The sequence below is a fragment of the Oncorhynchus mykiss genome, chromosome 14, assembly GCF_013265735.2.
Source record: "Oncorhynchus mykiss isolate Arlee chromosome 14, USDA_OmykA_1.1, whole genome shotgun sequence".
In the NCBI taxonomy this organism is placed as follows: Eukaryota; Metazoa; Chordata; class Actinopteri; order Salmoniformes; family Salmonidae; genus Oncorhynchus; species Oncorhynchus mykiss.
Window position 1 is genome coordinate 3,128,056 of NC_048578.1, and position 24,654 is coordinate 3,152,709.

Here is a 24,654-nt window from a genome sequence, read left to right on the forward strand (position 1 = left end):
TATCATCGACTGCAAGAGATTCACCTGCATAGGACTGTAATCACAGTAGTCCGTTATTCTAAATATGTGTTTCTTTCTTATCATGAGTGTATGCATGAGATGTAATTAGAAAAATAAGCACTATTAAACAATTATTATGCCCGGTGTCCCTCTCTCTTTTTCTTTCTTTCTCACTCTCTTTCTCGCTCTCTCTCTCTCTCTCTCTCTCTCTCTCTCTCTCGCTCTCTATGTCTCACACTCTCTGTCTCTCTAAGGGTTAAAGAGGGTTTTCTCTAAGTGATAGAGCATGAATATTAGCAATTTAACTTTTATTTCATGAGCAAGTCACCAGGAGAATCTGGGCTACTACACCAGAGTTGCAGCACCAGCCGGTCCCCACTATTCGTCATTTGCCAAAACTCCCTGCATATCCCCAACTGTTTGGCAACCTCTCTCCTCACACTCTCCAGAAGTACAATTGCAGAACTGCAGAATTAATGCATTAAGTAATCGTTGTTGGGCAAATCAATTTACTTCCACAGAAACCCTCTGTAGTCACATATCTGGTAACTGTTGGCTCAACATTAGATTATTTATATTCTCTCTTTCTCTCTCTCTCAGATTAATGTTTATTTCTCTCTCTCGCTCCCAGACTGTCTCCCAGACACTCAGGCATTTCTCTTCTGGCTGGCTCTCATTTCATATCAGACATTTTTGCACTTATGAATTATGGTCCCACCAATTATTCAAATATGGTCTCAGAGAGGATTAAATCCCAACCACTTGCACTTTGGAGGAAATTATATTTTAAGTGGAATAATTTGCTAAATTGGCCCATTTAACCTCAAACCAAGGTTTATTTCACGTTATTGTATGTAGTAGTATGTCAAATATGTTGATATTGAACACGTTAGGATGTAGTAATATGTATTACGTGTCTAGGATTATTATCTTGCTCGTTAAAAGATGCCCTATTCCTTAGATGTGATCGTTTCATCCTGCAACCTCAACTAATAAGACTTTTTCTAGGGAAAATAATTTGAAAGTGTTGAGTTTATCAACCGATTGTGTGAACAAACATCTCCAAATGCCTGAGAGGATTTTCCCTTTTAATTACTTGGCTTGAACATATTTAGGTTGGGAGATTCACTACTTTTTTCCCTCCGCGGTGTCATAACAATTATGCTAATGAGGCTTGTGAGTGGTGACTGGTCTTCGTTAATTTCCCCCGTTGTCTGCTTGTCTGTGGACCCGTCTCGTCTAGTATGAGTGAGCTGTGTGAGAGCTGTGTGAGCCGCTCTATAGGATACTGTGTGGGGAGGACGGGCAGTCAGATTCCAACCGAGGCAGATGTTGATTTCAGCATGCCAAATCCTGCACAATTGATTGTCAGAGCCGAACGTGTGGATGGAAGGGAGGGTGATACTGCTGGGATGGGTCTATTGCTCTGAGCAGTGGTTTTTGCTGCTGGCTGCTTTCATGTTTGACTTTGGGTACTATCAGCTAATCAATGGCCCTAAGTGAACAGATGCACAGCATTCTGCCTGTTAAGGGAGAGACCAAAACAACATTTGCCAAAGTCAATTTTAGTTATCTTACTCATCCCCCTCTCTACCTGCATTTCCCTATAGATATGCCTGCAGTATAAATAAACTATCTTGTTTAAAAAGTGTACCAAAATCCATTATGTTATGATGCTTCTGTTATGGTGTTGTGGCAGATTGATTAAAATTCATTTTTAACATGTTCATCTGAGATACATTTGAGTTCCTCCGCCCAGTCCTTCCCTCTTGTCCCATGGTCCCAGTGTCAGAAAGGCAGCCAGGCGGGGAGACACTGATCTCAGCTGTTTGTAGGCACCTGTCTGTCTGCTTGGCCATGCCTCCTGTGACTCTGGACTGACTCAGTCATTCAGGTGCCTCACGGCCATCTGGGGGCTCAGGGTTAGGATAGCCGGGTAGTTCCCCCACCATGCCCCTTAACCCGGCCGTGCCCTTCACATGCACACAGCACACCCATCCCTGAGCCCTCTGACTAACAAAGTCTGCTCTCCTCCCTAACTGACTACTATCCGCCATATGCCTGTTTATTTATGGCCAGGTCGCAATTGTAAATGAGAACTTGTTCTCAACTTGCCTACCTGGTTAAATAAAGGTGAGAAAAAAAAAGTTATAATAATACAATTCGGAAATGTTTATTTTTTGAAAGTGTCTCTAGATATGGTTTTCCGAATGACAGCAATTCCATTATGTATTACATTCAGCTTCCTGCTCTGATAAGCACAGGACTACTGATTGTAGTCGTACTGTCAGGTAAAGAAGAGGTCATATGACGTTACCGACCCTCAACTCATCACTATTAAGTTATGTAAGGCCAATATCTTATATTTGATACATTCAGACACAGGTCCATTATCGACTATGTATGGACAACACCCAAAACACACTGATTGCATCCCAAATAGCACCCCATTCCCTTGAAAGCGCACAATGGGCCCTGGTCAAAAGTAGTGCACTATTAAAGATAATAGGGTGCTATTTGGGACACATCGACTGACTACTGACACAACATGGCCCACTTGATATCCTATCACAGCCCTCCTCCATCTCTCTAATCAGGCCAAGTGGCCCTCTAGACTAATCACAGCTAATTCAAGATGAAAAAGTCCCTTTTGATTAGTTTGCAAAGACGATCCTCCGGGGCCGAGGCTAAAGGAGCTGGGGTTGTAAAGGTAGTGACTGACATGCAAGGACAGCAGGAGAGGTAGATGAGCTTACAGTGCCGTTCTGATATATCCAGGCTGTTGACTTGGACTGTTGACTCGGCCACATCCCCACATCACCACTGTCAAATGAAGCCAAGGTCGTCCCTGACATGACACTGCCTTACCTGGGCTGATACATTACAGGATGAGCGAGTTTCACCCCCTACGTTGCTCTGATACCAATATCTCCTCCTCTTGCTGTACAGTACACCAACCCACCCCCACTCCGGTCGCCATGGTGCCCTTGTTTTTCTGAACCACCATTCAATCCTGCAGTAGACCACCCACTGCATAGAGTCAAAGTGAAACTGTCGGGGGCTAATGGGGAAAAATACATCCAGGCATTTAATTGCATGTACAGTTGTGTGAGGTTGTTGTCAGGGAAATGGCTGGGAATGGCAGCCAGTAAATCATGTCAGATTACAGTGCACCAGAGGGCATGTTCAGTATGGTGGATATATACTCACAAGTCATAAATCTCTCTCAACAAGATGCACACTGAGTATACCAAACATTAGGAACACCTTTCTAATATTCAGAACAGCCTCAATTCGTCGGGGCATGGACTCTACAAGGTATCGAAAGTGCTCCACAGGGAAACCCAGCAGCGTTGTGGTTCTTGACACAAACCGGTGCACCTGGCACCTACTACCATACCCTGTTCAAAGGCACTTAAATATTTGGTCTTGCCCATTCGCCGTCTGAATGGCACACATACACAATCCATGTCTCAATTGTCTCAAGGTTTAAATATCCTTCTTTAACCTTTCTCCTCCCCTTCATCTACACTGATTGAAGTGGATTTAACAAGTGACATGAGCAGGTGTTCTTAATGTTTTGTACGCTCAGTGTATATGGCAGCAATTTTTACTGACTATATGCTAAAAATGCAGTAAAGCTATCCTTAGTATCCCTCTATGTAAAATGGTACTCAAATGCAAAAAAGATACTCGGACATAGACATCATAGAACTGATCAATAAACAGTTTTATGTTACAGTATGCAGAGAGAAAACATTACAGTGAACATTATGAGCGTCACTGCACTAAGGTCCACGACGAGCAATAAAATGGTCTGTCTTAATTTAGCATTTAATGCGGCCAAGGCCATTAAATTGGATGTTAATATCTCATCATTATATTGATAGCAATGATTATGCAGATTGCAGTCATCAACAGATTGTATTAATGAGTCATCTTGGAGGTATTGGCACCATCAGCGGTCTTCATCCTCTCTCTCTCGGCATGACTCCCCATTTCAAATAAGGACTGGTTGTTAACAGCGGTTGAATTTTAACACCTCGGCATTGTGACAGATTGTTACATGGGCAAAAATAATTGCAGAGGGAGACAAGAGTTGCACAATTCATTCATTCATTCTCTCTCTCTCTCTCTCTCTCTCTCTCTCTCTCTCTCTCTCTCTCTCTCTCTCTCTCTCTCTCTCTCAGATAGAATATTGGAGTGGCAAAGGCTACCTTAAAGGGGAGAATTAGACTTTACAAAATCCTGTCAAAAAAATATTAAAAAATATGAGTTGGTTGGCGCCTGCGAGACCTGAAACACAGCTGCACTGTGCAGTGTTTGATTAAAGACCTGCTGTGCTTATGCTATTGTGTGCTCATAGTGCTCATAGTGGCCCATGCATGAGGCAGACAGTCATCAATGCAGTAGTACAGTATAAAGAGGGTTCCATTTTGGAATGGATATTGTTCTAGAATACGTAGAGGACCCAGCGGTTAAATAGCCTGATGTGTTTGCAATTATTGTGCGTTGTGGTCCATGGAAGGGCCTAGAGGATTTGACCGCCGTGTTCTCACCCTGTTACGGTTATTAAAATCATCAACCTCGTCTTAGTGTGTTAGAATCGCTCCATTGGCAAACGTTTTCTAGGCACACCGCCCAGCCCCAATAATTTATTCTTCGGCGTTAACAGGGCACTCCCCAGGATTCAATTTAGCTAATGTGGTGGCAAAATATTTAGAGGTGGAATTAGTGGGTCTGCTCATTAACCAAGGTGATTAAGAGGTGTTGCAGCCATTGTGATCTTCTCTATCCATTCCTCCAGGATTTTATTTAAAATATCGAATTTCAATTATCTGAAATAGTTGCTTCGTGATGGTAAAGATTGAAAAATATTGCAAATGTATCCATTCATTCCACACCCTTTGCCATCTACTGTACCATCGACAACAGTGCTATATTACTTTTCAATTTTTAGGAAGCTGCAGTTGAACAGATCTTCCCACACACTGAAAGAACACAATGAAAAGGGCTTGTTTGGATTTGTTGGCAGCAGCACGTCTTGGCAGGATGTTCATTCCTCTATCAGTATTGTACTTCAAAGCACTTCATCATGTTTAGCATCCACACCTCTATTCTCACAATCAAATAAATAAGTAGCATAAATGTGTGCTCTACAGTGATTATAAATGATTTGGTCTTACACTCTTTATTCTACCTGGAACCAAAACGGTACTATCTAGAACCAAAAAGGGTTCATTAGCAGTCCCCATAGGAGAACCATTTAAAGAAACCCTTTTGGTTCCAGGTAGAACCCTTTTGGGTTCCATAAAGAACCCTTTCCACAGAGGGTTCTACATGGAACCCAAAAGAGTTATAGCTGGAATGGAAAAAGTGTTCTCCCTTGGGTACTGGTGCAGAACCCGTTTGGAACCCTTTTTTCTTAGAGTGCCCTATACTTTGACTGTTGTTTGCCCATCAGACAAAATAAGAGTAAATTCCATAATGTTGTAAGTAACTAATCATCTCCCGCCTTGTACAGTGCCTTGCGAAAGTATTCGGCCCCCTTGAACTTTTAGACCTTTTGCCACATTTCAGGCTTCAAACATAAAGATATAAAACTGCATTTTTTTTGTGAAGAATCAACAACAAGTGGGACACAATCATGAAGTGGAACGACATTTATTGGATATTTCAAACTTTTTTAACAAATCAAAAACTGAAAAATTGGGCGTGCAAAATTATTCAGCCCCCTTAAGTTAATACTTTGTAGCGCCACCTTTAGCTGCGATTACAGCTGTAAGTCGCTTGGGGTATGTCTCTATCAGTTTTGCACATCGAGAGACTGAATTATTTTCCCATTCCTCCTTGCAAAACAGCTCGAGCTCAGTGAGGTTGGATGGAGAGCATTTGTGAACAGCAGTTTTCAGTTCTTTCCACAGATTCTCGATTGGATTCAGGTCTGGACTTTGACTTGGCCATTCTAACACCTGGATATGTTTATTTTTGAACCATTCCATTGTAGATTTTGCTTTATGTTTTGGATCATTGTCTTGTTGGAAGACAAATCTCCGTCCCAGTCTCAGGTCTTTTGCAGACTCCATCAGGTTTTCTTCCAGAATGGTCCTGTATTTGGCTCCATCCATCTTCCCATCAATTTTAACCATCTTCCCTGTCCCTGCTGAAGAAAAGCAGGCCCAAACCATGATGCTGCCACCACCATGTTTGACAGTGGGGATGGTGTGTTCAGCTGTGTTGCTTTTACGCCAAACATAACGTTTTGCATTGTTGCCAAAAAGTTCAATTTTGGTTTCATCTGACCAGAGCACCTTCTTCCACATGTTTGGTGTGTCTCCCAGGTGGCTTGTGGCAAACTTTAAACGACACTTTTTATGGATATCTTTAAGAAATGGCTTTCTTCTTGCCACTCTTCCATAAAGGCCAGATTTGTGCAATATATGACTGATTGTTGTCCTATGGACAGAGTCTCCCACCTCAGCTGTAGATCTCTGCAGTTCATCCAGAATGATCATGGGCCTCTTGGCTGCATCTCTGATCAGTCTTAGAGGGACGGCCAGGTCTTGGTAGATTTGCAGTGGTCTGATACTCCTTCCATTTCAATATTATCGCTTGCACAGTGCTCCTTGGGATGTTTAAAGCTTGGGAAATCTTTTTGTATCCAAATCCGGCTTTAAACTTCTTCACAACAGTATCTCGGACCTGCCTGTTGTGTTCCTTGTTCTTCATGATGCTCTCTGCGCTTTTAACAGACCTCTGAGACTATCACAGTGCAGGTGCATTTATACGGAGACTTGATTACACACAGGTGGATTGTATTTATCATCATTAGTCATTTAGGTCAACATTGGATCATTCAGAGATCCTCACTGAACTTCTGGAGAGAGTTTGCTGCACTGAAAGGGGCTGAATAATTTTGCACGCCCAATTTTTCAGTTTTTGATTTGTTAAAAAAGTTTGAAATATCCAATAAATGTCGTTCCACTTCATGATTGTGTCCCACTTGTTGTTGATTCTTCACAAAAAAATACAGTTTTATATCTTTATGTTTGAAGCCTGAAATGTGGCAAAAGGTCGCAAAGTTCAAGGGGGCCGAATACTTTCGCAAGGCACTGTAAGTGCCGCAGTGAATATCAGCAGAGCCCATTGTGTGATGTGTTCACTGCTGGGGTCCCACTCATCCTCTTTCACTGGCTTGATTCTTCCTAACTATCCTCTTTTAAAACCTCTCTGTAATATTTCCTCTAATGTCAGTCTGAGGCTACATCCCAAATGGCGACCTATTTCCTACATAGTGCACTACTTTTGACCAGAGCCCCAGGGGCCCTATAGGGAATAGGGTGCCATTTGGGAGGCAAACTGAGAGGATCCTTTATCGTATTTGTTAGTAAAGCTGTTGAGTAGTCAAATGAGCCTTTCAAAAATATTTGCATTTAATCAGCACATCTGGAGGTACAGGAGATGTGGCTTTGTCCACCTGGAGAGAGTGGCAGAAACACAGAAGAAATACAGAGGAATTGTTCCCATGCAACAATACCACAGCAAAAACAGAGCACCATTTCAAACATATGGAAATGGCACATTTTCAAATATTCCCTCATTCTCTGAAGCAAAATGGGCCTCACATGGTTAGTTCACAATGCAGGGTGAGAGAGAGAGAGATAATTGTTTTTAAGGGTTGTTCATGGTTATGGTTGCCATTAACGACAGGTTCCAGATAGCTGCACAGATCATCAGTCTCCAGACCTCTCTCGGAGCTGTCACTTCTACATCACAAAGTCATGTTGATTCTGATGTTTATTCAAACGACTTGACCTGTGACCGCTTTTGCTACCTTGTAAAACCTTCGGAGCCATCGGCAAAGACTAACCTGCCACACCTCATTTGCCTATAGCTTTGTGAACATGGGGAGAGAAAACACACTCACACACACACACACACACTCCGCTGCCGAAAACAAAGTTGCAAAACCCAAAGTGATGCTTCCTCAAACAGCCTGGGGGGAGGGGGGTTGACTGACGGGTGGTGGAGGGGACAGGCAGGTGTAGACCGATGGTTAAAATCATTTATTTTACTACAAAAGCTTGTTTTCTTGGATCATCCGAGTAGCCTAATCTTAGCCTTTGATTTCTGGCAGTGCCACCACGCTAACACCCAGCACAGGCTGACAGTCGGGAACCAGGGATTACTGTAGATTGTCATACACATGGTGTTTGGAACCAACCGACGGCCTGTGTTTCTGTAGACACCCCTGGGCTGGATGGATGCAGCAGGTTTTTCTCTGTGATGCCAGGGGGCACTTAGCCTGCACTCAATAAACTAAACTACTTCTCCACCTGATCACACACCCAGCCTGTGATGTTGCTGACCCACCATCATGTGTTGCTAGGATGGGGGAATGCGGTGGGTTATTTGCAATGGGTAGTGGCTTTACACTGAACAAAAATATAAAATGCAACATGTAAAGTGTTAGTCTCAAGTTTCATGAGCTGAAATAAAAGATCACAGAAATGTTTGAAATGCACAAATGTTGTCCATATCTCAAATGTGCAGAAATTAGTTTACATCCTTGTTAGTCAGCATTTCTCCTTTGCCAAGATAATCCATTGTACTGACAAGTGTGGCATATCAAGAAGTTGATTAAACAGCTCAATCATTACAAAGGTGCACCTTGTGCTGGGGACAATACAAAGCCACTCTAAAAGGTGCAGATTTGTCATACAACACAATGCCACAGATGTATCAAGTTTAAGGAAGCATTCAATTGGCATACTGACTGCAGGAATGTCCACCAGAGCGGTTGCCACAGAATTGAATTTTAATTTCTCTACCATAAGCAGCCTCCATCAACGTTTTAGAGAATTTGGCAGTACGTCCAACCGGCCTCACAACCGCAGGTCACGTGTAACCACGCCAGCTCAGGAGCTCCACATCCGGCTTCTTCCCCTGCGGGATCATCTTAGACCAGCCACCCGGACACCTGATGAAACTGATGAAACTGCACAACCAAGGATTTTCAGCACAAACTGTTTATGGCATAGTGTAGGTGAGCGGTTTGCTGTCAACGTTATGAACAGAGTGCCACATGTTGGCGGTGGGGTTATGGTATGGGCAACAAACACAATTGCATTTTATCAATGGCAATTTGAATGCACCGAGATAGCGTGACGAGATCCTGAGGCCCATCACATCATGTTTCAGCATGATAATGGACAGCCCCATGTCCCCTTGTCACATAATTCCTGGAAGCTGCAAATGTCCTAGTTCTTCCATGGCCTGTATACTCACCAGACATTTCACCCATTGAGCATGTTTGGGATGCTCTGGGTCAACAACATTCCACAGGCCACAATCAACAGCCTGATCAACTCTATGCGAAGGAGATATGTGAGGCAAATTATCGTCACACCAGATACTGGCTGGTTTTCTGATCCACACCATAACCTTTTAAGGTACACTACACAACCAAAAGTATGTGGACATCTGCTCGTCGAACATCTCATTCCAAAATTATGGGCATTAAAATGGAGTTGGTCCCCCATTTGCTGCTCTAACAGCCTCAACTCTTCTGGGAAGGCTTTCCACTAGATGTTGGAATATGTCTGCGGGGACTTGCTTCCATTCAGCCACTAACATTAGTGAGGTCGGGCACTGATGTTGGGCGATTAGGCCTGGCTCGCAGTCAGCGTTACAATTCATCCCAAAGGTGTTGAGTTGAAGTCAGGGCTCTTTTCAGGCTAATCAAGTTCTTCCACACCTATCTCGCCAAATTCAGATATTCATCTGTCGGACTGGCAGATGGAGAAGTGTGATTCATCACTCCAGAGAACGCGTTTCTACTGCTCCAGAGTCCAATGGGGACAAGCTTTCCACCACACCGGCCAATGCTTGGTATTGCCCATGATGATCTTAGGCTTGTGTGCGGCTGCTCGGCCATGGAAACCCACTTCATGAAGCTCCTGACGAACAGTTCTTGTGCTGACGTTGCTTCCAGAGGCAGTTTGGAACTCGGTAGTGAGTGCTACAGATGATTCTTACGCGCTACGCACTTGTTGCTCCTAGACATTTCCACTTCACAATAACAGTGCTTACAGTTGACCGGGGCAGCTCTAGCAGGTCAAAAATTGGACTAAATGACTTGTTGGAAAGGTGGCATCCTATAACGGTGCCAAAGTGAAAGTCATTGAGCTCTTCAGTAAGGCCATTCTAATGTTTGTCTATGAGAATTGCATGGCTGTGTGCTCGATTTTATACACCTGCCAGCAACAGGTGTGGCTGAAATAGCCAAATCCACAAATTTGAAGGGGTGTCCACATACTTTTGTGTATATATTGTATCTGTGACCAACAGACCCATATCTGTATTGCCAGTCATGTGAAATCTATACATTACGGCCTAATAAATGTATTTAAATTGACTGATTTCCTTATATGAACTGTAAGTCAGTCAAATCATTGAAATTGTTTCATGTTGCATTTATATATTTGTTCAGTGAAGTTGACAATGTTTTAGATGGGCTGTGGTTTTGAGGGAGTTTGGGATGGAATTTGGAGTGTATGTGTAAGTGGGTGCGTGTGTGTGTGTGTGTGTGTAGGGCCGTAACTACATATGAGGACACTGAAAAAGAAAATATAATAATCCAAATATATATTTTGTACACAATAAAGAAAATAAATTACTGGTTAACTAAATATTGCTCCCAGCGTTGTACAAATCGTTCATATTCTTGATCTGACTGAGTTCTAATTTCGCCTTTTTCCGAACAAGTGGAAACATGAAAAGTGGTTTGTTCATTATGTTCACAAGGTCACAAGGCCCTCTCATGGCACATCCCGAGGGGTTGAAACATGAGGTAATTTTAAAACCGTGCTGCGACTCCTGTTGTGTCTACAGACACCCCCCCCCCCCCCCCTCAAAAAAATAGTAGTTTATAGAAAGTATTCAGACCCCTTGATGTTTTCTACATTGTTACGTTACAGCCTTATTCTAAAAATTATTCAATTGTTTTTTTCCCTCATCAATCTACATACAATACCCCATAATGACATATCAAAAACAGGTTTCTATCAATTTTTCCAAATGTATATACATTTTTTTAATCACATTTACATAAGTACTTACTGTAGTACTTTGTTGAAGCCCCTTTGGCAGCGATTACAGCCTCGAGTCTTCTTTGGTATGAAGCTACAAGCTTGGCACAACTGTATTTGGGGAGCTTCTCCAGTTCTTCTCTGCAGATCCTCTCAAGCTCTGTCAGGTTGGATGGGGAGCGTTGCTGCACAGCTATTTTCAGGTGTCTCCAGAGATGTTTGATCGGGTTCAAGTCCGGGCTCTGGCTGGGCCACTCAAGGACATTCAGAGACTTGTCCCGAAGCCTCTCCTGCATTGTCTTGGCTGTGTGCTTAGGGTCGTTGTCCTGTTGAAAGGGGAACCTTCGCCCCAGTCTGAGGTCCTGAGCGCTCTGGAGCAGGTTTTCATCAAGGATCTCTCTGTACTTTGCTCCGTTCATCTTTCCCTTGATCCTGACTAGTCTCCCAGTCCATAATGCTGAAAAGCATCCCCCATAGCGTGATGCTGTCACCACCATGCTTTACCATATTGACGGTGGCAGGTTTCCTCCAGACTTAACACTAGGCATTCAGGCCAAAGAGTTCAATCTGGGTTTTATCAGACCAGAGAATCTTGTTTCTCATGGCCAGAGTTCTTTACAGAAGGTGCCTTTTGGCAAACTCCAAGCGGGCAATAATGTCCCTTTTTTTGAGCAGTGGCTTCCGTCTGGCCACTCTTCGATAAAGGCCTGAAGTGCTGCAGAGATAGTTGTCCTTATGGAAGGTTCTCCCATCTCCACAGGAGAACTCTGGCGCTCTGTCAGAGTGATCAGCGGGTTCTTGGTCACCTCCCTGACCAATGCCCTTCTCCCCTGATTGCTCAGTTTGACCAGGCGGCCAGCTCTAGGAAGAGCCTTGTTGGTTCCCAACTTCTTCCATTTAAGAATGCTGGAGGCCACTGTTCTTGGGGACCTTCAATGCAACAAAGCAACAAACAACAAAGCAGACAATATTGCTCAATGGGTAGATTTTGCTTCGCAAGCTGCCAACACAAACACACTTGGCACAGTGTCCTTTACTCCCACATGCTGTGCAGTAAAGGTGAAGTAGCTAGATAGTGTAGCCAATATCAGGCCTGGGTGACAACTAAAGCACACTTATTGTAGTGATGTTCACAGAAAATCAAATCAAATTTTATTGGTCACATACACATGGTTAGCAGATGTTATTGCGAGTGTAGCGAAATGCTTGTGCTTCTCGTTCCAACAGTGCAGCAATATCTAACATGTAATCTAACAATTCCACAACAACTACCTAATAGACACACATGTAAGTAAAGGAATGGAATAAGAGTATATACATAATTCTTTTTAAATTAAAAGGATTTCACCTTTATTTAACCAGGTAGGCCAGTTGAGAACAAGTTCTCATTTACAACTGCGACCTGGCCAAGATAAAGCAAAGCAGTGCGACACAAACAACAACACAGAGTTACACATGGAATAAACAAACGTACAGTCAATAACACAATAGAACAAGTCTATGTATAGTGTGTGCAAATGGGGTAAGATAAGGCAATAAATAGACCATAGTGGATAATAATTACAATTGAGCAATTAAACACTGGAGTGATAGATGTGCAGAAGATGAATGTGCAAGTAGAGATACTGGGGTGCAAAGGAGCAAAAAAAGAAATAACAGTATGGGGAGGAGGTAGTTGGATGGGCTATTTACAGATGGGCTATGTACAGGAGCAGTGATCTGTGAGCTGCTCTGACCGCTGGTGCTTAAAGTTAGAGAGGGAGATATGAGTCTCCAGCTTCAGTGATTTTTGCAATTCGTTCCAGTCATTGGCATCAGAGAACTGGAAGGAAAGGTGGCCAAAGTAGGAATTGGCTTTGTGGGTGACCAGTGAAATATACCTGCTGGAGCGCGTGCTACGGGTGGGTGCCTCTATGGTGAACAGTGAGCTGAGATAAGGTGGGACTTAACCTAGCAAAGACTTATAGATGACCTGGAGCCAGTGGGTTTGGCGATGAATATGAAGCGAGGGCCAGCCAACGAGAGCATACAGGTCGCAGTGGTGAGTAGTATATGGGGCTTTGGTGACAGAACGGATGTCACTGTGATAGACTGCATCCAATTTGCTGAGTAGAGTGTTGGAGGCTATTTTGTAAATGAAATCGCTGAAGTCAAGGATCGGCAGGATAGTCAGTTTTACGAGGGTATGTTTGACAACATGAGTGAAGGATGCTTTGTTGTGAAATAGGAAGCCGATTCTAGATTTAATTTTGGATTGGGGATGCTTAATGTGAGTCTGGAAGGAGAGTTTACAGTCTAACCAGGCACCTAGGTATTTGTAGTTGTCCACATATTCTAAGTCAGAATAGTGATGCTGGACGGGCGGGCAGGTGCGGGCAGCGATCGGTTGAAGAGCATGCATTTTGTTTTACTTGCATTTAAGAGCAGTTGGAGGCCACGGAAGGAGAGTTGTATGGCATTGAAGCTTGTCCAAAGAAGGGCCAGAAGTATACAGAATTGTGTGCATAGAGGTGGATCAGAAAATCACCAGCAGCAAGCGCGACATCATTGATATATACAGAGAAAAGAGTCAGCCCGAGAATTGAACCCTGTGGCACCCCCATAGAGACTGCCAGAGGTCGGGACAACAGGCCCTCCGATTTGACACACTGAACTCTGTCTGAGAAGTAGTTGGTGTACCAGGCGAGGCAGTAATTTGAGAAAGCAAGGCTGTTGAGTCTGCCGATATGAATGTGGGGATTGACAGAGTCGAAAGCCTTGGCCAGGTTGATGAATACAGCTGCCTAGTATTGTCTCTTATCGATGGCGGTTATGATATTGTTTAGGACCTTGAGCGTGGCTGAGGTGCACCCATGACCAGCTCGGAAACCAGATTGCATAGCGGAGAAGGTACGGTGGGATTCGAAATGGTCGGTGATCTGTTTGTTAACTTGGCTTTTGAAGACCTTAGAAAGGCAGGATAGGATAGATATAGGTCTGTAACAGTTTGGTTCTAGAGTGTCTCCCCCTTTGAAGAGGGGGATGACCGCGGCAGCTTTCCAATCTTTGGGGATCTCAGACGATACGAAAGAGAGGTTGAACAGGCTAGTAATGGGCATTGCAACAATTGCATAAATATATGGATGAGCAATGACAAAGTGGCATAGGCAACAAAAATGAAATGCATTTCACTTCATTAGAACCATGAAATGAGATTCTCAAAGCTTAAAAGAACCGTTTAAAACTGAATGACTATCTACGTTGCCTAGGACTCTCCTAGAACACAGAATGTCCTCGTCTTGATGGTATAAAATACAGTATATGCATATGAGATGAATAATGCAAAATATGTAAACATTATTAAAGTGGCATTATTAAAGTGACCAGTGATTTCAAGTCTGTATATAGGCAGCAGCCTCTCTGTGTTAGTGATGGCTGTTTAACAGACTGATGGCCTTGAGATAGAAGCTGTTTTTCAGTCTCTTGGTCCCAGCTTTGATGCACCTGTACTGACTTCTCGTTCTGGATGGTAGTGGGGTGAACAGGCAGTGGCTCGGGTGGTTGTTGTCCTTGATGATCTTTTTGGCCTTCCTGTGAGATCAGGTGCTGTAGGTGTGCTGGAGGGCAGGTAGTTTGCCCCCGGTGATGCGTTGTGCAGACCTCACTACCCTCTGGAGAGCCTTGCAGTTGCGGGCAGTGCAGTTTCCGTACCAAGTGGTGATACAGCCCGACAGGATGCTCTCAATTGTGCATCTGTAAAAGTTTGTGAGGGTTTTAGATGACAAGCTATATTTCTTCAGCCTCCTGAGGTTGAAGAGGTGCTGTTGCGCCTGCTCCACACTGTCTGTGTGAGTGGACCATTTCAGTTTCCACCTTCTCCACCACTGTGCCGTCGATGTAGATAGGGGGGTGCTCCCTCTGCTGTTTCCTGAAGTCCACTATCAAGTCCTTTGTTTTGTTGACGTTGAGTGAGAGGTTGTTTTGCTGACACCACACTGACACCTCCCTGTAGGCTGTCTCGTAATTGTTGGTAATCAAGCCTACTACTGTTGTGTCGTGTGCAAACTTGATGATTGTGTTGGAGGAGTGCATGGCCAAGCGGTCATGGGTGAACAGGGAATACAGGAGGGGGCTGAGAACGCACCCTTTTGGGGCCCCAGTGTTGAGGATCAGCGAAGTGGAGATGTTGTTTCGTACCTTCACCACTTGGGAGCGGCCAGTCAGGAAGTCCAGGACCCAATTCCACATGGCGGGGTTGCGACCCAGGGCCTCAAGCTTAATGATGAGCTTGGAGGGTACTATGGTGTTGAATGCTGAGCTATAGTAAGTGAACAACATTCTTACATAGATATTCCTCTTGTCCAGATGGGATAGGGCAGTGTGCAGTGTTATGGCGATTGCATCGTTTGTGAACCTATTGGGGTGGTAAGTACATTTTAAGTGGGTCTAGGGTGACAGGTAAGGTGGAAGTGATTTGATCCTTGACTAGCCTCTCAAAGCACTTCATAATGACAGAAGTGAGTGCTATGTGGCGATAGTCATTTAGTTCAGGTACCTTTGCCTTCTTGCGTACAGGAACAATGGTGTTGGCCATCTTGAAGCGTTGGGAACAGCAGACTGGGATAGGGAGAGATTGAATATATCCATAAACACACCAGCCAGCTGGTCTGCGCATGCTCTGAGTACGCGGCTAGGGATGCCGTCAAGACCGGTATGAAAAAAAGTCCCAACTTCGGCAGATAAGTTTCAAATTCTAACTCAAGTTTCTAGCCACAAACATAAACTAGCTGGAAAGGGCGCATCAGGTCAACTGACTGAACCGAATACATTGGTCTCAATTCTATTCTCGCTATGCGACATACGTCATCAGTTTGGGCACCAGGCATGTCCGTATAACCTCTGTGTGCTCCATTGATGTCTGTTTGTGCGGAGCTTGATTAATCATGCCTAGGAATACAAACGTGAACACTTTGTATTTTGAGAAAATAGATATTATGTAAAGAGTTTATGATTTTATGCAAAACATCATTACAACTGACTGAACATTCGCTGATGCCATGTGGCAGTGTGAATCATTTATCATATTTTCCCCCTTTCAGGGGTATGCCATTACAATTGTACAGATAATAGGCTATGTGTTTGTAGATCAACTGAGGTGAATGAACCTACAGCAGCCAAGGTGATAATGGCTGGGGTAATTTTAGCATTTTTTTGCTGTTCTCCAAATAGCATTTTCTGAACTGTTTTAGTTGTATAGAAATGCAGTAAATGAGCTACAACTTTCAGAAAATCCCCTGCCCCCTTTCCGGGCCTCATTTAAACTCAAACCCTTGTTACGGCCCTGTGTGTGTGTGTGTGTGTGTGTGTGTGTGTGTGTGTGTGTGTGTGTGTGTGTGTGTGTGTGTGTGTGTGTGTGTGTGTGTGTGTGTGTGTGTGTGTGTGTGTGTGTGTACCTGTGTGTGTGTACCTGTGTGTGTGTGTGTACCTGTGTGTGTACCTGTGTGTGCTTTCCTCAGTCCTCTCAAATAAACGCTGACCAGTATGTTGCTGTCCTTCCTTCCTTGTCATTCCAGGTATGCCCCTCAGTCTGGACTGTAAGGCCTTCTTCGGCTACAGCGGGGAGTCCAGACCTATCATCTACTGGATGAAAGGGGAGAAGTTTGTGGAGGAGCTGGCAGGCCACATTAAAGAAAGTGAAGTCAGGTACTGTATCTATCACTGCAAACTTTTCCTGTTTTTATTTTTCTGATGGTGGACATTGTAGTTTCTGCTTACATACAGATACTAGAGTGGATGTGACTGACAGTGTTACTTGTAGGAAGGAAAAAAAACATCCTCCCCAATATTATCCCCTTTAGGTCTGTGGAGTAATGTCTTGTGGGTGTGAAACATCATCAGGAGTCATTAGGAGTGTGATGTGCCAGCGGCCACATCCTGTGCTGTCCAGTGTGAGGTATTAACTATGACTGACAGCTTATAATACCTCCATCGGCAGGGGGGAGTTCTGCTTCAATATCAGCCCCAGGATTTGTACTACAGTCTAAAGGGGCAGAAGCAAAATCTTCACTCGTACAATGAGAAATCATGTAACATTAATTTAACAAAAGCAGACTGCTACCATTGAAAGTGGTAAGAGTGAGAGCTCCTCCTCTTGTTGGAAACGTTGATCTCCACAAAGAGAAGGAAGCTAGTAATTACCACATAAAGCTGTCGTGTAAATTGAACCAATACTACTAAATTACAAATAAAAGTCTCTCAACTCCCCAGCCTGGAGTAGAGAGAAGCATTTCAGAGTCATAAAGTACACAATGGATTTCAAAACAACTGAACTGACTCCTCCACACCAGAGCCCACCTCTACAATTAGACATCTGCTATCTAACGTTACTCCTGGCTCCCGCTCCTATCAACATCCAGTGTCTTCTCCCTGGACTGGCTAGGAACAATGCCTGTAACTGCCACCACACACGACCAAAACAAAACCAACCAATTTTTCTCTCTTACTAACCAAACAAGGCTGGATGTCTACAGCTGTACAGATGAGAGCGGGAAGATACTGAAATTAATTATGAAAAGCAGATAAAAGCACTTGAATGGTCAAAGGGGGTTGAGACAGAGGAGATACAGTGAAGAGTTATAATTTGTTGACAGGCAGACTGTAATTTTCCGTCTGCCTCAATATTGGTGAACGGCCCAGAATTATGACTAAGAAGGGAGAGTAGGAAAGGCTGCTTATTTAAGAGGGTCTAATAAACCCTAAGAACAAAGGCTGTGCCAGTTTTCAGGATAAATATGTTTGGGAATTCATACAAAGAAGTCCGGGTCAGGTTAGTGCAGTAAAATGCTCTGACCCAGTTTCTTTCAGCGCTCCAATGCAATCTGAGACAGAGGGAGAGAGAGATGGAGAGAGAGAGAGTGTGCATGTGTGTGTTTTGTGTGTGCGTGCTCGCGCACGGGCATGCACATGTGTCTCTGTCTGTCTTTGTCTGCACGTGTGTGCCTGTGTGCTCGTGGGTGTTTGTGAGGATGTGCGTAAACGTATGCGTGTGTCCGACTGTGAATATTCTGGAGAGTTTTAGCAAGTGGCTCGTCATTCAGAATGACCTCTCACACTGCACAAATCGCCTGTCAGAGCCGAGCATCACATCAGTCGTTCCCACTGACACTGCAAAGAGCTGCTCTGTATTTTGGGGTGGAGGAGTTGAAGTGCTCCTGTGGGGGAGAGTTTTTTTTAACGCCGCAGACTGACCATGTCTCCTCTGCTCCGGTTTTGTTTTCCTCCAGCCAAGCGGAGGAACACTGCCAGGCAGCAGGCTCACTAACACCACCACTAATTACACCATCGCCTCCTTTCCCCCACTAGAAGCACGTCCTCCTTCCTAACATAGATGTACAGGTTCGGATGCCGCAGTGTCGCCCACATGGCCCCTGTCCCTCACTCCCCCATCCCTCCCTCACTCCCCCGTACCTCCCTCCTCCCTGAGCCGTGACAGCTCAGCCCCCGCACTGCCGAGACACATCAATCTGCTGGCAATGGGCCATGGATTTGGCCCGAGACGGGGATTACCACGAATAACCCCCGTTCGCCATCCTGCGGACCGGCAGCACCACAAGTCAATCCAAGCCTGACAGACCCTCCAACCTCCCCTCCGCACAGCAAGCAAGTTGCCATAGAACGCCCCATCAGCCAGGCCTGGGCCGTCAGGCCGCCAGCCTCCCAGCTCTCCCTGGATAAACATACAAGACCACGTGACACAGGCCAACCCAGGCTGCGAGATGAGGCTAGAAAGGGTGAGGGGTGGGAGGGTGAAGCATAAGGATACGCACATACAAACAAACAAACATACATACATACAGTCGGAAGTTTACACACACTTAGGTTGGAGTCATTAAAACTTGTTTTTCAACCACTCCACAAATTTCTTATTAACAAACCATAGTTTTGGCAAGTCGGTTAGGACATCTACTTTGTGCATGACACAAGTAATTGTTCCAACAATTGTTTACAGACAGATTATTTCACTTATATTTCACTGTATCACAATTCCAGTTTACATTCACTAAGTTGACATTGCCTTTAAACAACTTGGAAAATTCCAGAAAATGATGTCATGACTTTAGAAGCTTCTGATTTAAGCTTCAATTTAAAGGCAATGCTACCAAATACTAATTGAGTGTATGTAAACGTCTGACCCACTGGGAATGTGATGAAAGAAATAAAAGCTGAAATAAATCATTCTCTCTACTATTATTCTGACATTTCACATTCTTACAATAAAGTGGTGATCCTAACTGACCTATGAAATTGAATTTTTACTAGGATGTCAAGAATGTCAAGAATTGTGAAAAATGTAGTTTAAATGTATGTGGACACCTGCTTTTCGAACATCTCATTCCAAAATCATGGGCAAAATCATATGGAGTGGGTCCACCCTTTGCTGCTTCTAGGAAGACTTTTCATCAAATGTTGGAACATTGGTGTGGGGACTTACATTCAGCCACAATAGCATTAGTGAGGTCGGGGGCTGATGTTGGGCGATTAGGCCTGGCTCGCAATTCATCCCAAAGGTGTTCGATGGATTTGAGATCAGGGCTCTGTGCAGGCCAGTCAAGTTCTTTTACACCGATCTCGACAAACCATTTCTTTATGGACCTTGCTTTGCTTTGAGTATTGTCATGCTAAAACAGGAAAGGGCCTTCCCCAAACTGTTGCACAAAGTTGGAAGCACAGAATCGTCTATAATGTCATTGTATGCTGTAGCGTTAAGATGTACCTTCACTGGAACTAAGAGACCTAGACCGAACTATGAAAAACAGCCCAAGACCATTATTCCTCCTCCAACAAACTTTACAGTTGGCACTATGCATTCGGGCAGGTAGCGTTCTCCTGGCATCTGCCAAACCCATATTCATCCATCGGACTGCCACCTGGTGAAGCGTGATTCATCACTCCAGAGAACGTGTCTCCACTGCTCCAATGGCGTGAGCTTTACACCATTCCAGCCGATGCTTAGCATTGTGCATGGTGATCTTAGGCTTGTGTGCGCCTGCTCGGACATGGAAACCCATTTCATAAAGCTCCTAACAGTTCTAGTGCTGACGTTGCTCCCAGAGGCAGTTTGGAACTCGGTAGTGAGTGTTGCAACCGAGGACAGACAATTTGTATGTGCTTCAGCACTTGGCGGTCCCGTTCTGTGAGCTTGAGTGGCCTACCACTTCGCGGCTGAGCCGTTGTTACTCCTAGAGGATTTCACTTCACAATAACAGCACTAGTGTGTGTATATGTACACATATACACAGACCGCATGCTCGCTGGCATCTGCATGCTGTGTGTGTGTGTGTGTGTGTGCGTGTGTGCGTGCGTGCGTGCGTGCGTGCGTGCTCTCCAGCTCGACTCTAATGGCAAAAGTCAACAGCAGGACTCCGGGGCAGAGTCCTGCTAAGTAGGATCTAAGTAGGATCTTCTATGCTCCGGGCTATGGCACCACCCCTGAGGTCTGTCTCTCTCTCGTCCTCCTCCTCCTCTACACAGGGTGTTGAAGGAGTATCTAGGGGAGAAAGAGGTGGAGCTGTCCCTAACCTTTGATGCGGTGGAGGAGACGGACCTGGGCAACTACACCTGCTTTGTGGAGAATCATATCGGGCGGAGGAGTGGCAGCGCCATCCTGCAGAAGAAAGGTATGCTTGGCCTCAAAACTGCTGCTTCTGCCTAAGCTGCTGCTATGACAGCAACACTTTAGGCTAACAGATTATGGGTAATGTCTCCCTGGGGAGGGGTGCGGCGGTGCAACGTCAGGCCTCAGCGCCATCCCACCTCCCTCGCCATCCCCTCCTGGAGGGGGGTGTCCCGCTGTGTCTCTTCTAATGGGACAGGTGATTAAAGCCACAACTAATGACGACCTTCCTTCTTCTGGTTCTGTCCTTCCAGAGGAGTGGTTAAGTAGAGGAGGGTAAACACCCAAGGATCACTGAGAGACACTGACAGTGTCCCTCTCCCTATCTCTCTATCTCTGTCTTTATCTGCCTTTATATCTCTGTCTTTATCTGCCTTTCTATCTCTCTTTTACTATTTTTCTGCATTTCTCACCCCCCCCCCCTCACTCTCCTTTTCCCTCTCCCGCTCTTGCTCTCTCCCTCTCTTTCTCACTCTCTCCCTTCCTTCTTCCCTCCCCCTTTTTCTTTCTCTCTGCCCCCACTTTCTCCCTCCCTCCCTCCCTCCCTCTCTTTCTCTGATTATGCGTAGGGAGGAGCACAACCTCTGACTCATGCTAAGCAGTTAATTTAGTTCAGACTCAGCCTAAGATTGGTCAGAGGAGACAGGGGGTACCATTGTCACATAGTATTCGTGCAAGTAACAGTCAATTAGGGGTGAGAGCATTATCTCCGTTTCCCATTTGGGCAGTGACTAATTAAAACCCCATTTCCTCCTGCCAAATTTGTCTAATAATACTGTGTCATTCTATATGTATCATTCAATGAGGGTAAAGGTAAGGAACCTGGCTAAACTGAGATGTATATTTGGAGAAATACATTTAGGAAGCGATCGTATGGAGATGAATGTTGCTAGGTAGGTAGTGAAAACCATGAGTACTGAAAGAGCATGAGTTTGCAGACAGCAGACTTTGATCCCCGTTTCTCTTTGTCTTGGAAAGGCAGATATGCTTGAGTCACAGCTTTATAAGTGCATTGTAAACTAGATTTTGGCTGAGAGCAAATGTATGTTTCATAGCCTCAGCACAATGAAAAACTACAACTGTGAATTGTCTGCTTCGTATGCACCAACATAGTATTGTAGCAGGTCACAAAAGGGCAAAATTAGTCTAATGGAATCAAATATAATACTTATGTATTTTATGTTACAATATTTCATGAAAGATTCATCCCAAATGCCCTCCTAACCTCCCAAAGAGCTGAGTCATCATCTCAAGGCATTGTTGTGGCTTAAGTGTCTCGTTTCACAAGGAAAACAATTCATTCAAAAATGCATTTCAGACCCTCGAGCACATTCATATAGCCATGAATGAGGAAAACAGCGTAATTTGTACCTATTAACTTTAGGTTCGTCAGCATACAGTGTACTGTATAATTTTGATAGCCATTAAAATTGAGGAAAATATGTAAACAAATAGCATGTAGGGCAGCACAGACTAGATCAGACAAGTAGATCAGTGTTGGGGTAAAAAATGCATCCAAATATTTGGTCCATAAATATTTAATTCCCCATAAAACATGAGAAATCCTTACCGCTCCAGTTTTGAAATATTGCTCAGCAAATGAGTGTCATGAATATTCAGTATTTAAGTATTAGTAGGAAGTACAGAACTGTACTATTACTTTGGACATCAGTTTAGTTCAGTTCAGGTTTCTCCATGAGAAGGAATGAGTGGTCCTGTGTTCTACACTGTCTGGTCTTGGAGTGAGGCTACAGAGACCTCTACTGGCCACTGCTCACTGGGCTAAACACTAATCATCACGGCCCATAGAACACATGACAGAACACATGCAACATAATGGAGGAGCACATTATAATCAAGCATAAACATTGAGGGCTCTACTCACAGTATTGATCTGTGTTGTATACGTGTGGGATGTTAGAGTAATGCTTGTAGTGAATGGCATGGAACCTCCTTGTATTGTTCAACTGCAGCTGAATTGTGGTTTCACAGGGATGACTACAGGGCCCCTGTTCATAAAGCATCTCAGAGTAGGAGCGCTGATCTAGGATCAGTTTAGCCTATAGATCCTATATCAACACTTCTGCTCTGAGATGCTGTATGAATATAGGCCCAGATTGCTGAAGTGGTTTAGCTCAATAGGACATATACCTGTTTTGATAAAAACAGAATGTATAAGGAAATGGCACACCGACCCATCATCCCTCTCTTCTTAAAGGGTTTATGATTTCACAGATGAGTGCGTTCACACACCAACCTACCAAGTACCCGAGTGCTGTGTGTCAGTGACGAGTGGCCCGACAGATAGTGTAATGTCTGACAGATGCAGGATGAGAAATTATGCTGCTATCATCTGGAGTGACTGCAGCTAAGATTTATGGCTCATATTTGGTGAATGGCAGCAGAGCAAACATGAACGATTATAGCTAGTTTTGCACCCCCTCGGCCCCCTTTCATACACACGTACGCACGCACACACCTTCAATATTGCGTGTGAAAGCATAGAACGAAGAAATGTTCTCATATCTCTGTCTTTCTGCTGTGTTTCTCATAAAGAATATATATGACAGTTCAATTGAACTCAATTCAGATGAATGCTTGGTTCTGCATGCAGTATTTCCTCACAGAACACTTGGAAATGACTTAATTGAACCCTATAGGCCCCCAAGACCTGTGAACGTAAGCTTCTGTTGACATTGCAACGAAAACACTCTTTAGTAGAAAGATACAGAGGAATTGTGGTAGGGGAAAATGTCTTGAGTAATGTTAGTATGTTGTGGCAGTAAGTGTCTTATTTCTCTGTTTCTCCTCAGACTCTTCATATATCACTCTCTGTATGTTTATATTTGTTCTCTACCAGACATGTATCATATCTATCTTTCTGTTCTGTCTCTATCTCCTGTACCAGACATGTACAGGCTAGAGCTGGCTGGTGGACTAGGGGCCATCCTGCTTCTTCTGGGCTTCTTCACGGCCATCTACAAGTGCTACAATGTGGAGATCATGCTCTGCTACCGGAGGCACTTTGGGAGCGACGAGACAGAGGACGGTGAGTGTGTGTCACCTGGGGCTGGGCTGGGTGTGTCCTACGCGACCAGTTCTGGGCCTATAGCCCACCCAGTGAGATTCTCAGAGCAGGGAAAAGGTCAGTCACAGCTCTCAGCGCCCCCGGAGACTGTAACAAAAGCGGTATTCTCACCGTATTAAGGATTCATGCGAGAGAAAAAAGTATCTGTTTGAAATTCATGAGAACTAGAGCTGATGCTCCTTATTTTAGTGACACAGAATTACTTACCATTCTGGCCACTTATCCCATAGTTGTCTGTATCCACACTTCTTTGTTTTAGGATTTAAGTTTCACATTTATATGACATGGTTGTCACTTTCTAGGATAGATCCCCTTGCTATACATTCACAATAGAGACATACAGCATTTTTGTTGTTAAACAACTATGTCATGTCATACTCATATTCATCTAGAATTCTCATTTGGTAACAGAAAACTGTCTCTTTGTCTTTGTCTCTTCACCCACAGACAACAAGGAGTATGATGCATATTTGTCCTACACCAAAGTGGAGCTGGATTCGATGAACAGGGGCTCCAGTGAAGAGGAGCAGTTTGCTCTGGAGATCCTCCCAGATGTTCTGGAGAAACACTACGGATACAAGCTCTTCATCCCCGACCGGGACCTCATCCCTAGCAGTCACAGCAGTGAGTGATCCCTCCCATCCCTTCGCCCCCCCCCCCCCCCCCCCCCCCCCCCCATCTATATCCGTCATGGGAGGGCATCTCTTTGTGATCTAGGTCTACCTCTATCCATCTCGCTCTCTCTCACTCTCTTCCTTCCTCCCTCCCTCTATCTATCCATCCATCCATCCACCCATCCCTCCCTCTCTCCATCTCCACAACTC

At 44.3% G+C, this 24,654-nt stretch overlaps 1 protein-coding gene across 2 annotated transcripts in view; it reads left to right on the forward strand.

Moving 5' to 3' along the window:
- Nucleotides 1-24,654, forward strand: part of LOC110488551 (X-linked interleukin-1 receptor accessory protein-like 2) — a 323,660-nt gene that overhangs the window by 290,842 nt on the left and 8,164 nt on the right. For both annotated transcript variants that reach the window (XM_036942676.1, XM_036942675.1), the window contains 4 exons: nucleotides 16,643-16,772; nucleotides 20,601-20,746; nucleotides 23,651-23,791; nucleotides 24,278-24,454. In XM_036942676.1, the coding sequence (XP_036798571.1) occupies nucleotides 16,643-16,772; nucleotides 20,601-20,746; nucleotides 23,651-23,791; nucleotides 24,278-24,454 (594 nt within the window). The remainder of the gene's footprint in view (nucleotides 1-16,642; nucleotides 16,773-20,600; nucleotides 20,747-23,650; nucleotides 23,792-24,277; nucleotides 24,455-24,654) is intronic.